This window comes from Plasmodium berghei, assembly GCF_900002375.2.
Source record: "Plasmodium berghei ANKA genome assembly, chromosome: 2".
In the NCBI taxonomy this organism is placed as follows: Eukaryota; Apicomplexa; class Aconoidasida; order Haemosporida; family Plasmodiidae; genus Plasmodium; species Plasmodium berghei.
The window spans coordinates 156,143-172,587 of NC_036160.2; the positions used below are offsets into that span (position 1 = coordinate 156,143).

General features: G+C 22.0%; 6 protein-coding genes across 6 annotated transcripts; 3 read left to right on the forward strand and 3 right to left on the reverse strand.

Moving 5' to 3' along the window:
• Window positions 1-72: 72 nt before the first annotated feature.
• PBANKA_0204600 (photosensitized INA-labeled protein PHIL1) lies at window positions 73-741 on the reverse strand (the record flags this gene model as incomplete). Its single annotated transcript, XM_034564552.1, has 1 exon — window positions 73-741. The coding sequence occupies one exon, from the start codon at window positions 739-741 to the stop codon at window positions 73-75; it is 669 nt and encodes a 222-aa protein (XP_034419772.1).
• Window positions 742-2,648: 1,907 nt separating this feature from the next.
• Window positions 2,649-5,092, reverse strand: PBANKA_0204700 (mitochondrial carrier protein, putative; the record flags this gene model as incomplete). The annotated part of the gene is made up of 11 exons (XM_034564563.1): window positions 2,649-2,723; window positions 2,813-2,866; window positions 3,031-3,084; window positions 3,187-3,257; window positions 3,375-3,554; window positions 3,681-3,986; window positions 4,142-4,197; window positions 4,307-4,377; window positions 4,532-4,663; window positions 4,863-4,930; window positions 5,077-5,092. 11 exons carry the CDS (start codon window positions 5,090-5,092, stop codon window positions 2,649-2,651), a joined length of 1,083 nt encoding a protein of 360 aa, XP_034419773.1.
• A 1,277-nt stretch (window positions 5,093-6,369) lies between these two features.
• PBANKA_0204800 (secreted ookinete protein, putative) lies at window positions 6,370-9,580 on the forward strand (the record flags this gene model as incomplete). Its single annotated transcript, XM_034564574.1, has 4 exons — window positions 6,370-8,826; window positions 9,021-9,201; window positions 9,363-9,444; window positions 9,538-9,580. 4 exons carry the CDS (start codon window positions 6,370-6,372, stop codon window positions 9,578-9,580), a joined length of 2,763 nt encoding a protein of 920 aa, XP_034419774.1.
• Window positions 9,581-10,089: 509 nt separating this feature from the next.
• PBANKA_0204900 (conserved protein, unknown function) lies at window positions 10,090-11,863 on the forward strand (the record flags this gene model as incomplete). Its single annotated transcript, XM_034564585.1, has 6 exons — window positions 10,090-10,341; window positions 10,643-10,832; window positions 10,905-11,067; window positions 11,279-11,408; window positions 11,560-11,634; window positions 11,768-11,863. The coding sequence occupies 6 exons, from the start codon at window positions 10,090-10,092 to the stop codon at window positions 11,861-11,863; spliced, it is 906 nt and encodes a 301-aa protein (XP_034419775.1).
• A 583-nt stretch (window positions 11,864-12,446) lies between these two features.
• On the reverse strand, window positions 12,447-12,965 carry PBANKA_0205000 (conserved Plasmodium protein, unknown function; the record flags this gene model as incomplete). Its single annotated transcript, XM_034564596.1, has 1 exon — window positions 12,447-12,965. The coding sequence occupies one exon, from the start codon at window positions 12,963-12,965 to the stop codon at window positions 12,447-12,449; it is 519 nt and encodes a 172-aa protein (XP_034419776.1).
• A 1,291-nt stretch (window positions 12,966-14,256) lies between these two features.
• Window positions 14,257-16,398, forward strand: PBANKA_0205100 (mitochondrial carrier protein, putative; the record flags this gene model as incomplete). The annotated part of the gene is made up of 9 exons (XM_034564607.1): window positions 14,257-14,299; window positions 14,485-14,740; window positions 14,868-15,022; window positions 15,147-15,214; window positions 15,383-15,466; window positions 15,568-15,639; window positions 15,806-15,930; window positions 16,122-16,176; window positions 16,252-16,398. The coding sequence occupies 9 exons, from the start codon at window positions 14,257-14,259 to the stop codon at window positions 16,396-16,398; spliced, it is 1,005 nt and encodes a 334-aa protein (XP_034419777.1).
• Window positions 16,399-16,445: the final 47 nt, after the last annotated feature.

The following is a 16,445-nucleotide window of genomic DNA, read 5'->3' on the forward strand; positions in this document are numbered from 1 at the left end:
TATATATGGCAAAAATCGAGCAATGTCAAAAGGACAAAAACAAATTTCTATGACAATAAAAAAAAAATAAAATTACATATTATCTTTAGGGCATTCTTGATCAAAATTAAAAACGGTTTTAACTTGTCCTTCATCATAATATTTAGTAACTTCATATGGTTTGAATTGTTCTTCAAAATCAGTGCATTCACATGGATCTACCCTAGTAATAAATGCGTTACTCCATTCTGAGTTTGCTTCACCCTTTACTCTTCTTCGAAATACATTAGGAGATGCCTTAATAGGTATATATTGGAAAGCATTGTTATAAGCAAATAAAGCATTTGAAACAGCTAAAACACCTGGGTCAATTCCAGTTTGCATTTCAGGTGCATACTCGTTACCATTTAAACATATTAATGGTTGGTTCATAGCATTCGGATTGGAACTTTCTAACATTCTATATTGATCATCTTGATATTGTGGATAATTATCATTATTATAAAATTGTGGGTGATTTTCATAACCCTCAGAACTCATACCTGTATTATCATATATATTTTCGTGTGACATATTCATTTTTAAATTTATATTTTGTGAAGTTTCATACAAGTTCGGGGGGAATTGTGTACACGTCAAATTTGAGTTGGCGTAAATTTGTTCGGAAGGGAAAATTATACTGTTATAAGATAAAAAATCTATATCCTTAATAGTTTCTTTTTTTTCAAAACTATATCTTTTTCTCGGTGTTGAAAAAAGCATCTAAAGTTTAAAATTATTTTAGAAAATATTAATTTTTTTTATATATTTTTATTTATATATAATACTTATTTATTTATACTTTATAATAATAAAATCAATTCATTTTTTTTTTAATTTACAACATAATAAATTATTTACATGTAATTATAAATAAAAAGGTTAGTTGCTTGTTCATAATTATATATATGTAAGTTTACGAAAAAAAAAAAATAGCTAGTACATGTTAATAAAATTATGCGCACATATGTGTGTGTGTGTGGTTGCGTACAGATTGCCTTACAACATAGTTACATAAGTATATATATAGTTGTTTTTAATTTTTTTTTTTAATATATATTTACTAATTTCGTTTTCCAATAATTAATATTAATTCATATTGTTATTATTTTTATTTTTTTTTAATATATTTTTTAAAATGACATATTAAATGGGGAAAACAATAAATAAATTAATTATTTCAAATTTTATTAAAATTTGTTATGATTAATATATATTTTCATTTTTAAACACACCTTGAAAGCAAATAAGTTAGAGGGTAAGTAAGCTATTTTGTTAATACAGTCAAATGGTACAATATTCTTTAATTCTCACACGAAAGTATATTATAAATAAATATATGATATACTTGATCGTTGTAAGTTCTACAAATTAATAAAATTATAATAACACATGTATAATTCATGTTTATAATTTTATATGGGAAATTAATTTCTCAACTTTGATACCTAAAAATGAAAAAAAGGAAATAACAAACGAAAATATCACGCTTTTCAATTTCCCCTATAAAAAATTATTGCTAAAATGAATAGTTATGTATAATTCATAACTTTGGAAAGAATAAATTTTTGAATTTTTAAAAGAAATGACTGAAAATGTGAACAGATCTGGGAATGGAATACTATTATTATTAATACTGTGTTATGATTACTATTGTGTTATTACTATTGTATTATTATTACTATTATTATTATTTTTTTATTTATTTTGACATTCATAAAAATTGTTATTTCACAAACTATATAAATCCATGTGTTGCTTATTTATGTGCTAATCAAATTAAGAATTATAATTAAAAAATATTAAAGATGAAAAAAAAAATCATAAAAAGTCGATACAAAAAATTAACTATGTGAAAAAAAAGCTATACACACATTTTCATTTTTTTTATAGTCATTAAAAAAAAAACGACAATAAATTTTTATTCATACTAAAATTAGCTAAATATTTAGAGAATTTAAAAATTCATATATGTATGGGAATATATATAAGTAAAATTATTTTAACATAATATAAATATAGTAATTCACTATTTATTTGATTTAAAAAATGGAGGAAAATTATGTTTTTTATATAAATTATTGGCATAGTATGCATGATTGTGTAGTCGACTTATTTTATTTGAGAATTTACACCATTTAGCTAATGCATATACAACAAAAATAAGACACGAAAAAAAATATGCACGTGCATATAATTGTTTAAATATGCAATGAATTTTATGATCGTGTCAGGTAAATATTATTGGACATGAATAAAATTGATAGATATAATAATTTTTCATGATGAATTATAAAAGGGTTAAATAATAATACTTATTAAAAACACATAAATATTTGTCTTTCTATCTTTATGCATATAGAGAGAAAACTGAGCGAGGGAGATATGCTTATTTTATTTTTTTGTAAAAAGCTATCTTTATTTTTATATTCAAAAAACAATTTAATAAGCTTTTAATATATATTAGTTTGGAAAAAAAAATATTTAACGCAAATGCATGCTTATGCGAAGCGACATAAAAAAGTAAAATTATCTTTTTAATAAAACAAAAATATGTACATACATAATGAATATATATACATCCTTTCGTTTGATAATTAAAGTAAAATTCAAAAAAATTAATATTTTTCTCAAATATATTCGTCTGGTTCCTGATCAACTAATTCGTCGTTTTTTGAGGCATCTTTTGGCATTAAAGCAATAATCTACATAAGCCAAAATAAAAAATATTTAAAGACATGTGTGTATATATCCATATTTATATGAATATGTATATGTTATTGTATTTTATTACTATTAGTTGAATTCCTGCTACTGCTAGCCCGACAGAAACATTAGATAGATGACTCTGATTATGGGTGAAAAAAACACGGATATATATAGAACTGTACATATGGGTATGTATTAGAACTGCGTATACGGGTATGTATTAGAACTGTATATATGGGTATGCATATAGAACTTATTTATGTTCATCTACTATATAATAATTTATATGAAAACTATGTTTACCTTCCAGTGAAAATTACAAAAAAACTGACTAAACGTCGTATTTCTACAAAGGGTCTTCATATAATGAAAAAAAAAAAAAAACATAAAAAATAAATATAGATAAATGTTTATACGTGTGTAACAATGTGATTAATCAGTTGTTGTTAATATTGGTACCGGTATAAACGATTGAGATCTGTCTAGTATTGAATAGTGAATATAAGGTGCCATTATTGTATTTAAACATGCTAAAAAGGGTATTATAAAATAATAAAAGGATTGTATAATGGAATGAAAACAAACTATTTTTTTTGCATTAATCATTCATATATTTTGTAGCGCGTTATATATATATTAAAACTAACTTGATAAAACTACTTTAATTGTAAGAACTTTGTCATATGAGCAATTATTTGAAAATTTTTTATATAAAAAACAATTCAGAAACTTATCAACAGATTGTATTATTAAATAGTTATTTATCCCTCGAAAAAATCCATACATTCCATCATAAACATATGTAAAATGAATTATATTTTTTAGGTCTGAAAAAGGAGAAAATTAATATACATATTTATGGATGTATATATAAATTAACATAAAAATAGAGGATTAAATTTGGCCATTTTTATTTTTTTCGTAATTATATAAAGATATATGTATCATATTACTTTGTAGTAATGATTTTGTATGGTCTTCAAAAATAATTAATTTTGTTGAAATATTTAGTAATGGGTAAGATATTATGCAGCTAAGATATTCATAAAATGTGTGATAAAATGACAAATGGAAATTGTCTTTTTTTTTTTTTTTTTTTACAAAATCATTTTCATCCTTTACAAAAATCATATGTTTAACAATATTAAAGTTTATTTTATCGCCAATGAAATTATTTGAATTTTCTTTTTCGTTAAGAAATCGACTTTCACGAACTGCTATATTTTTTTTATCAATTGTATCTTTTTTTTTATCATTTCCTAAAAAAAAACAAGTAGAAAATAAAACTTAGCTACAATAAACTCACACAAATAAAAATGTTATCTTGAATCTTTATGTAATTTTATCATATAAAAAATAAAAGTAAATAAAATTAATTATAGGCCAAATAAAGTAGCTTCTTTTTTGTTCGTACTAATTTTTCGAAATATATAAAAGTGAATATTCTCCAAAAAATAGTATATTGATTTCCTGTAAAAATAAGTTAAACAAAGTTCATATGGACACACACACACATATATATATATATATGAATGGAATAATATGAAATATAATTTGAATGAAATTTTCATCGTTTTACTTTGATATTAGATGAGCCAGCATGGGAACCAAACCACTATATAGTCCCGTTACCCCTTCATTATTATAAATCTGAAAAAAAAAATAAAATGAAATAAAGTAAAATTTCCAAATGTAAAATAATAATAAAAAAATTCCTTTGGTATACTATATATTTGGGCAAATAACTATTTTTTTTTTAATTTAATGATAATTTTTCGTAATAAAAAAAAATATTGCTCATTACTTGTTGCAAACTATTGATAATATAAATAATATATGTTTTTATATTCAAATTGTTGACATGAATTGGCTGGTTGTACTTTATGTGGTCATTTCCAACGTTCAAATATTTGTATAATATGCTTCTACATTGAATCTGAAAAATTTAAAAAATAAAATGTTAATTCCATTCAAATTGAGCTATTCATAATATGTCCATATGTGCACAAGTTTACAAAAATGTATTCGCTATTTATTTTTTATATGGACAAATTATTATATAATATATTTTTTCCTGTTCATATATGCAACTTTAATTATCTATTAATTTATATTTGTTAACTTTTTGTTCTAACATTGTATATGGGATAAGAAATTAAATAAAGGGGGGAAATGCCTATATCAAATTTTGGTTTTTCGTCATCTATTAAAAAAAACATATGCATATAGACCGTAATAATAATGTCGTTAAATTTATGAACAAGCCATGTGAAAAATACACCATGCATATAAAACATACATAATATGCAAATATTAATAATATGAGGATTGTGTTGATTTTTAACTTACATTTTTGTATTAGCATTTTATGAGCAATTCTATGTTTTGTGTATTTTCTAAGGATGTTTTATAGGGGGTTGTTTTTGATTCTTCTTGCTTCGTCTTCTTTTTTTAGCGCTTTTTTAATTAAGCATATATTCAAAAAAAGTTATATGCATTTAAAAAGGTTACATGAAAGGATATTATAAAAATTAATGATAAAAAAAAGAGATTCAAATATGCTCATCTTTACTTCAATGATATAAGTAAAATGAACAAGTAAATGAGGAAAAGCTATTTATTCCCATATCTTCATATATGTTGTACAAACAATAGCTAATAAGCATATAACAATGTATGATATATATATGTAATAAATAAACTAAAAAATAAGCAAATTAAACAAACTATAATACAAATGTATATGCGAAATAATCCCTTTTATTTCGCATATTTTCACGAAATTAGAATGGTAAAAAATATAGAAATTTTGTATTAAAAAAATAATAATAAAATGGGAAAGAAAAATATTAAAAAAATATAAAATTATCATACATATTTATAAACAAAACCTTTAGCTACATTCTTTTTATGTTTCCTTTATTCATTTATTGAAAGGTGTAACAATTAGTCGTTTTCTATGGATCATACTTTTTTTGCAATATACAAACTCATACATAAATTATTTCATATACCCAATCAAGCATACACAATAGCTTATAAGGAAATTCTTTGTACATTCTTACCTATACATTTATAAATACAAATAAAAAAAATTATGTATAACCATATACATAATATATATATATTTTTTGCATGACATGCCCATGGGTTTTTTGTAAAAATTATTAACAAGCCATATAATAGAAAAAAAACACAAAATTTACAAAATATATAAATCACTATTTTGTGTGTATTCATGGCGAGTTATTCATATATGTTTATTGCAAAATAAATGGAGCACAATACATAATACATGCATATTGTATAATAAATACATTTACATATATGTAATGTATTATATGGTTAATCCCATTCTTGTTTATTTAATTATTGTTCTAATTTAATAAAAAAAATATTCGAATATTTTATTTTTTTTCTACAAAAATATACATTGAAAATATGGTTAATTATTTTTAATTCATATAGCGCAAAAAGGAAAAAATTAAAATATTTTGAGAGTGATAAAATATAAATAAAAAAAATTAAATAAAACGATCAAATTTAAAATACATAAAGAAAAATATGAAAAGTTAAAAATTTTTTAAAACAAAATCAAAAAACGAAGACGAAGAAACAAAAAAAAAGAACAAGGGGGAAAAGATGAAAATTGTTTTTATATTTGCAATTATTATAACAATATTTTTTAGTAAAAACATTAAATGCTTTAATGATGTAAATTCAAATGGGGAAAAAAACTTACAAGAGCAAAACATTAAGGGGGATGGTAGTATTTCGACACAAGAAAACCAAAATGTTGATGAAGTAAATAGCCAAAATAAGGAAAATGTAAAAGATGAAATGAATGAAAAGCATGACAAACAATATAACATCGAAATTAACTCAAAGCATAATAATAACAATGATATAATATATAATGAATTATACGATTATAATAATAACGAACTTTTCAAAAATGACACAAACTACATAAGGAATGAGAGCGGAAAAGACTATATTGAGAGGGATCCTTTCTTGTTTAATAATGAACAAATGGATAAAATGAATAACAAAGAAAACATGCATAATAAACCTGAAAAAGAAGGGCGAAACAGTAATACTGAAAATAAATTAAAAAAAAACAATGGGTATAATATGAACAATTCAGAAATTAATAACACAAATAATGAAAAAAAAAAAAATGGTCATAATAAAAAAAATCCAAACGAAAAAGGAGATGCTGAATATAATAAAGATTTAATACATTTTGAAAAAGAGTTTAGGGAAATTGATGAAGATTCAGGCGATAATAGTACAATTGAAGATATTGGTTTAAATTTGAAAAATGACACTGATAAAAATATGAACAAGTTAGGTAAAAATTATGACCCAGATAGCCAAAATGGAAATGTTCATAATAGAGATAAACGACAAAGTAAACAAAGCACAAACAAAAATAACAAAAAAAAAGAAAATCAGGATTGGAGAGGAAAGGTAAATACAAAGGAAAATATTCCACATAATCACAAAAACGAAATGTTACTTGGAAAAGAACACGAGTCAATAAAATATTTTTTTGAAATATTAACTGAAACATTCATCATAATAAAACTAGGTATTATGCATAGATTTAAAAATTATTTAATTCCATTAAAAAATATAATAATTCACAAAATTTTAAATAAAATGGAATTTGTGTGCACAAATATATTATGGCTACATAAGGTAGGTAGTGAACAGTATAGAGATACATATGGTTTTATATTAATAATATTATTCATATTAGCTTTAAAATATATAATAAAACAAACAACTTTTAAGATTAAAAAAAAAAAAGAAGATGAAAATGGTGTATTTAAAAATAAAAGCAATGAAAATATATATATTGAAAATTTATTAAAAAGAATTTTGTATAAAGTTGAAAGAAAAAATACGCTAGAATTTGAAGATAACAATAATATTAATATATTACAGCATATTTTAGAAAATACTGATAATATATTAGTAAATAGTAATATAATAAATAAAGAAAATAAAACTATATATACAGATATGACATCAAATATAAATAATATAGGCGTATTTACATATGTTTCTACACAAGCTTTAAAAAAAATTAACTATAAAACAGATGTTATAATTAATGAGTTAACAGGAGGTAGAGCAAATGATTTAGGAGATATACCTGATGATAACAAAACAGATAGTTATAAAAATTTAACAATGAATGAATATGAAGAATATGGCATGAATAAAATGAAAGGAAATTTTGTAAATTATAATGAATATGATGAAAATTATATTAATAATAAATTAGGATATAACATGATGGGGAATCATAACGAATTTCATGATTTTCCCACAAATTTTGTAAAAAAAAATAATGATTATCCCTTTATTAATAACAATAGTAATATGATTGAAGTAGATAACATGCTATATGGGGAAATTGGTGGCGAAGAAAGGAATCATAATATAGGAGGGGTAGTAAATGGTTTGGAAAATAATATAGATAAAAATATTAATGGTAATATAGATGGAAATAATATTAGAAGAAAATTGAATAGTTCAAATAAAGTTTCTGGAAATATATCTCCTTATTCGACAGGAAATTCCGAAATATACGATGCTATATCAAATTCCAAAAATAATAATACGAATGAATATGAAGAACATAAAATTCATTCTTTTCATTTGAAAAATAATGAAGAAGATAGGCAAACTAATTCCCCATTTATTAATCCCTATTTAAAAGGAAATAAAAAAACAGATTTAATAGAAAGCAACATAAATAATTCAATGTTAAATCAAAATGATAAAACAAATAATACTAATGGAATTAATAATTTAGTAAATTCAAATGAAGAAATGGATAATATGAATGCACATCCATATCGATATAGTCAAAATATTAATAATAATAATAACAATAATAATAATAATAATAATATGAGAGATTCAAAAGAGCATGTAAATAATTATTCTACCAATTTTATGCATAATAAAAAACCATCCATTCCTTTAAATGAAAATATTTCAATTCGTGACAACATTCAAGAAAACTCTAATTATCTTATTCAGAGTGGGGAATCCAATAGAGAGTCAATAATACCTGACATGGTCAGAATAATAATTGAAAAATTAGTACATGTGTATATATTTATACATATGTTTATGGATAAGGCTATGTTAGCATTTTATGACTTTATAAATTTCAGCTACATATGTTCGTTACATATAAATTCTTCCCATTGATACATCTTTATATGTATTATTTATTAAATTTATAATTTTTTTTTTCTTTTATACTTTAGAATAACGAAGAAATAATAACAAGTTCCAATATAATTAGTAACTACGAAAACAGGGCCGACTTAGTGAATAATTTGCCAAATAAAAGTGACCCTTTTTTGAATGAAAGAAAAAATGGAATAAAAAATTTAGAAAATGATAATTTTATGAATAAACAAAATACTTTTCCTAACCATGCATCACGTAATGAATATATCTTTATAAACATTCTACACATGCACATATATTCTGAAATTTTATAATGATAAATAAAAAAACGAAAGAATTGCGAAAAAAAGTATTTCCACATTCCACAAAGCATTTATATATATATTGTTTGTTTCTTTTTCATTTCCTTTTGACAGCTCCTTTTTCATATGTAACTCCACCCCAACAATGTACCGACAATATATCATCACGGAATAGTAAATATCTAACTCAAAGAAAGTAAAGATCTTAAATAAATTATACTCATATATACAAAGTATATATTTGTTATTTATATATTCATTTATCTATAAACTTATTCATTGTTTTTAGGGAACGACAAGAAATAATCGCAACGAAATCTCCTTTTAATTAATAATTTGACTGATTCCGTATATGACTTCATTGATATTAAATTTTTTGTTCTAGGTTATTTTATTATACATAAATTTTTATTGTATGTGCATCCTCAATTTTCAATAAGTTTAAAATGATCATTCCGTACATTTATGTCATTGATTATTTAGTATCACATTTTTCAATTTTCCTCATGAGCATATGTATGCATATATTATATATATACTGTATACATACATGTGCATGCTATATTTTTGTGTAGTTTCTTTTTTTTGTTTGCATATATGTATTATATATATTATATGTGTATATATGCTTATTTTAATTTATAAACACTTTTCATTTTGAATTTGATATCATAACAATTTTTATATAAAACGTTTCTATTAATTTTTTATTTTATTTCTTTGAATATATTTATAATCATGAAAATAATAAAAAAATATGTAAATTTATAATTCAAGAAAAGGTATAAAATTATTGCAAAGTCAGGTAATAAAACATCGATAAAAAGGTGTAGGAAAAAAAATGTTTTCAAGGATTAAAATACATTATGGGTATATAACTTTGCGAAAATGTATAAATAAATATAGTATTATAGAAAACCACATTTTTAATATACGTTATATCAATTTTCATAATACAACTAATCATCAAAAAAACGTAAATGAATATTTTGATTATAATGAAGATTATAAATTATTGAAAAGGCTTCAAAACAATGATTTCCACGATGTGCTAGATATAAAGGGCGATAAAAATGTTTTGAAAATAAAAAAGGTACTGATATTTGTATTAACATGTACATATTATATATAGCTAGCTGTGGATTTTTACGTGTCAATAAATTATATATATATTTATGTGTATTGTTGTGTATATATGTATCCTTTTCATTTATATATTATATTTTTGTTTTGCAATAACCCACGTTTATTCTTGTTAATTATATACACTATATGAGACAGAGGTTAACATAAACACAATTTAGTTTATGCCAATTCATATATGTCCCAATGTCTCAGACACATATATTTATTATGATATAATTATCACTATTTGTTCATATTTTTCATCGCAGAAATATCTTAAATTGCTTAGGGCATATCATCCCGATACCTATATGAAAGAAAAAAATGAAAAGCGAAAAAAAATGAAAGAAGACATTTTTCTTCAAATATATACTAAATATAAAAACTTTAATAACCAATATGATATACATAAGTTAAACAATTTCGATGAATCTATATACGAAAATGATGAAGATAAGGGTAATAAAAAAAAAAGAAAAAAAAAAAGTTATCTAGCTAAATCTACATTTTTGTTCATATTTTTTTTTTAAGAAGAAAGATTAGAAAGATACAAGCGATATTCTGAAGGGAAAAGAAATGATATTAACACCAAAAACGTTGAAATATATATTTTAATAACAATTTTATTAATATTCGTTACAGTTTTTTTAATATGCGCATATCTCCCTTTTAATGTGAATCCCACGAGAGAAGAGTATAAAAAAAAAAACGATAATAAATAAAACAATAAAAATAATATTTGCAACATTAAATTGAGTGTGAATTTTTTATTTTTTTAAACTGCATATGAAAAAAAAAAAGATTAAAAAGGATGTATAATTTTTAGCATATAGACAATTTTACTATTTTTTCTCATTTTACCACTGCCCTATTATTCCATATGCTATTTTTAATTTTTATTTCAGACTTTGTGAAACTGCTGAAACATATGAAAAAGTGCAAATTGTTTCATGCTTTTACAATCCAGTTATGAAAAGATATGAATATCTTTCGTCAGAGTATTTTATTCCCCCTACTCCACAGCAATTATATTACGTTAGTAAAAAAAAAAAAATATGAACAGTTCATAAATTTTAGAACATTGGATATTAACAATTAAAAAAAAACAAATTTCATTTTTTATTCCAACAATTTTTATGATTCCCCAATTTTATTTTGTCTCATTTTTTTTTATTTTTTTAAACAGTTTTACAAAAACAATTTTCCAAATTTGGATATAGAAGAAGATATTCTAAATATGAGACGTTTCGAAATTATAAAGGTAGAAAAATAAATAGTGTGTGTGCATATTTTGCAAGTTGATTTCTTTAAAAATTTATTCTTTACTAATTTGGCAACTTAATTATTTATATATGCGAAAGTTTCTTTACGTATATGTATATATAATTTTCTAGTTACCCAAAAACAGAGCGAAGAAATGCAGATTGGTATATGACTTAAAAACAAACGAACTAATATTTTTAAAAAAAAAAATTAAGAAGGAATTATAAAAACATAAAAGACAAATGAATACAAAAACACATTAAAAAAAAATAACACATGGAATATAAAATATTATTATTATAAAAAAAAATAAACATAAAATGTAATCAATCAAATATAAAGCTAAGATATGCAAAGCAAATCAAATTTAAGAAAATATTATTCAACCAAATAATGACCAGTATCACATAAATATATGCATTTTTGTAATACTCACATATTATATATTATTGTAAATTTATATCAAATAGGCAACTTGATTATTTGCTTTGAAAAATAAATATACTAGAATATGTAAATAGTTTTTATATATGGACAATGTGCATACATATATAGATCTCACATTTATGCGCCCAATGCATATATCATATTAAATAGAACGAATTAAATTCAAATGTGTTTTTGTGAATGCAAAACATGACATACTTTAAGTAAGTTTGTTTTCAATTTTTTCAAATTTCAAAGCATATGCACAATCGAATGTGCTACATATACCATTTATTTTTTATTTTTTTTTATATTAATTCGGCTTTTTAATGTTTAAATAATCTGAAATCAAATAAAATTGCGTAAACATAACGTTTATCACTTTTAAGCAGTTTCTTCTGTAACTTCATCTTTAACATCATCTTCTTTTGTTTCTTCTTTTGTTTCTTCTTTTGTTTCTTCTTTTGTTTCTTCTTTTGTTTCTTCTTTTGTTTCTTCTTTTGTTTCTTCTTTTGTTTCTTCTTTTGTTTCTTCTTTTGTTTCTTCTTTTGTTTCTTCTTTAGCCTCTTCTTTTGTTTCTTCTTTAGCCTCTTCTTTTGTTTCTTCTTTAGCCTCTTCTTTTGTTTCTTCTTTTATGTCTTCTTTGGGTCCAGCTTTATTTTCACTTTCATTGACAATTTCAGTAGTTGCATTTTCTTCAACTTGTTTTGGCACTTCTTCAACTTTTGCTCTTTTTGTTAAGTTTTTAGGAACATCTACAACTTCTGATGTTGTATCAATAATGTTATTTTTATTTTCTTGTACATTTTCTTCACTAACAATTAAATCTGGAATTTTAGCTTGGTGTTTTTCTCCAATATTTATTTTTCCATCAACTTTTGACATATACTTTCTTTTTGCCATTTTATCGTATATGTTTGTTTAAATTATACAAAGTATAATAAACTATATAATATTTTATTAAAAAATTGCTATTCTTTCGAATAATTACAAGCAAATTGTTATATATAAGTATATACTACTTATTATATTGGTTAAAATGTTTTAAAATATTTAAATTGTATATTTGTTTATGTAAATGATTACAGCAATTCAAAGTTCTTTTTATATTATATTTATAGTTTAGGTATTTATAACTTTTTTAAAAATATTTTAATTATTATACTAAATTAATAATATATTTTATTTAAAACAAGATAATTGTGATTATATTATTTTTTAATGCAATTGAAATTCAAATAAAAAATTAATCTAAGAATTTTTTTTAAAATATTTTCTTTTTATATTTTTAAAATATTGTATTTTTGTTTTATTGCTATTTATGTATATACCATTTAAAAAAGCGGTTTTAAAACGAACTATGTATTTTTTATTTTATTGCATTTATTTTATGTATTATAGTATTATGAATTAAAAAATCAGCTAAGTCGTATATGCGAATATATTTTTTAAGCTGCCCCCCCCGAAATATATATGTTTAAAAATAAAAAAAAAGAAGAAAAGAAAACAATTGGTAGAGCAATGCAGCTAAATGCTATATAAATAATCATTATAAAATACGTTATAAAAATAAATGAAAGATATATATATATATATAGTAACGTCTATATTTATTTGTAAAATTTTTAAATACTGTATTATGTATGCAATATGCCCAACGTCCATTATTTATATTTATTAATATTTCCAATTGTATTTTGTTTACTATCAAACTGTAATAAAAAAAATTAATAACAGTAGTATATATATACAAAATATATTATTATATATGCATATATATTTTATTCTTATTTATTTGCTAACCATATTTCTTTTATTTTATATCTAATTGCCAAAAAAAATAAAATATCATCGCATGTATTATTTTATATATTAATCGAATAGGCATATCGCTTTTATGCCTCAAATTTTTTTAAATAAAAAATATATTATTCGTACAAAAAAAAAGGGAAAAAATGTAAGTACCAAAACAGCAAAATAACAAATTTGGTACCTTTTTAGTGAACAGTAGTATTTTTTTATTTTTTCAATTTTATATATTTTATGTACATTGTTTAATTTCAATTTTTATCAAAGATATATATATATATTTAAAACATGTTTTTTATTAACCCTAAAATATGAGTGAACATGAAATAAAGAAATGTATTATTAACTTGCATTTGTTTGAACTATTTAAAATTAAACAAAAGTAATGGCGAAAAAACAACAGGATGTCAATGAAAAAAATGAATTAGGTATGATTTTATATTATATGAGGATAACAAATGGAATGGAAAACATTTACATATTTCATAATAAGTATATGTATAGGTATATGTACATGCATATGCATATATAAGTTTGCTATTTTTATACAAGTCTTTTCCCTTGTATAAACAATATTTCAAGTTATTTTATGTATTATTTTAACTGATTTTAGATAATAATAATACTAATATTATTCAAACATTATACGGATCTATAGTAGCTTCAACAATAACTCGAATTGTTTTATATCCGTTTGACACAATTAAAGTTAATAAACAAGTTTCTATAAATAAAAACAATTTAAATAGTGGATGTAATATTTCTCATCACTCTTCATGTTCTAAAAAATTATTATCAACAAAGCAAGGTCCCTTTCTTTTTTCTTTTATATCACAATTTGGATTTAAAGGATTATACACCGGATTTATGTATAAAAATTAAGAAATAAAAAAAAAAACTAAATGAATAAGCATAAAAATATACGAATTTTACAATTGCTCTCCTTTTTAATATATATTAATTTTTATTTTTTTTAATTTGTTCGTTCTTTCATAGCTTTTCATCACTCACTACTATCCCAGCAACGAGTTTTTATTTCTGTTGCTACGAATATTTAAAGAGTTTAAAATTTAATAAAAAAATAAATGAAGAAAAAAAAAATAATTGGGAAAATTCTAGAATTTCAAATTTTCTAAGTTATTGTTTTTTAGGTATTTTAACAATATGTGTCTATTTCTAAAGTTTTATTTTCATGAACAAAATTTTCCCTAATAATAAATATGCAATGTATATACCACTCTATATGTACATATTCTTGTTTACAATTTTTTTTAGCAATTTGTTCAGAGGCAATATCTTGTACTATATTCGTTCCAATAGACACTATAAAAGAAAGATTGCAAGTATGAAAAAAAAATAAAATAAATAAATACAGAAATATAACAAAATACATACAAACAATAGTCAAATTAATCGAAATAATGCTACTAGTCATTTCTTCTTAACTTGATTAATATTTTATTTTATCTTTATTTCTATTTTTTGTTTTTTATCATTACATTTATATTAAGGCGCAAAAATATTTAGGATTAAAGGAATATACAAACTCATATCATTTAATAAAACATTTTATTCATAAAGAAGGGATTCCAAGAGTAATCATAATATATGTTCATTGTATATTCATGTTTTAGTTGCAAAAAATATATGTTACTATAAATAATAATGTTTTTAATTTTATAATAAAACCATACAGCTGTATAGAGGATACACATCGACATGCTTAACATATGGTCTTTTCTGTGGTTCTTTTTTTTTCTTACAAAATGTAAATAAAAAAATAATTTCAAATTATATTAAAAATATAAATATTATTATGGTGGCAAACTCTAATTGATACATCCTATTATAACATAGTATATCTGTAAAATTATAAATATATAATTATTCTTTGAATTTATATTTTTTCATTCACAAAATTAATAATCTATTAGACTGGAAATGATTTAATGCAAACATTGAAAATAGAGACATCCAATTTTAACAAGTTTAGTCTAAATTTGGTTTCCTCTTTCATATCTGGAATAATCACTTCCCCCTTGGAAATAGTCAGAATAAGGTAATTTTATATAATTCATAACATAGCAGTATATGTACATGTACATGTATATGTATATATATACATGTGCAAACTTGCGTTCTTTTTCACATTATCTTTAATTTTAAAATTTGCTTATAAATATATTTTCAACGCAATGTCATATATATTAAATATTATCAATTATTTTTATCAAATTTATATTTTTATAGATTACAACTGCAAGAAAAGGACAAAACATTCTTTTACTACAAAAACTCTTTTGATGTAAGGAAAAAAAAATGTTTATTTCATGAAAATAAGCTTAGATATATATTTTTCCAATATTTTTGATATTTAAAGGGAATAAAAAGCTTATGGAGAGAAGAACAAGGAGGATTTTTTAATTTGTTCAAAGGGAACCTATATCGATGTTTTTTAGTTTGCTTAAGTATGAGTATGAATGTGACACTTATTGATATGTACAAAAACTTTGTATCAAACAAATAAAACTTAATAAAATAAAATGTACTTTTGTAATGCTTTTAATTTTTGTA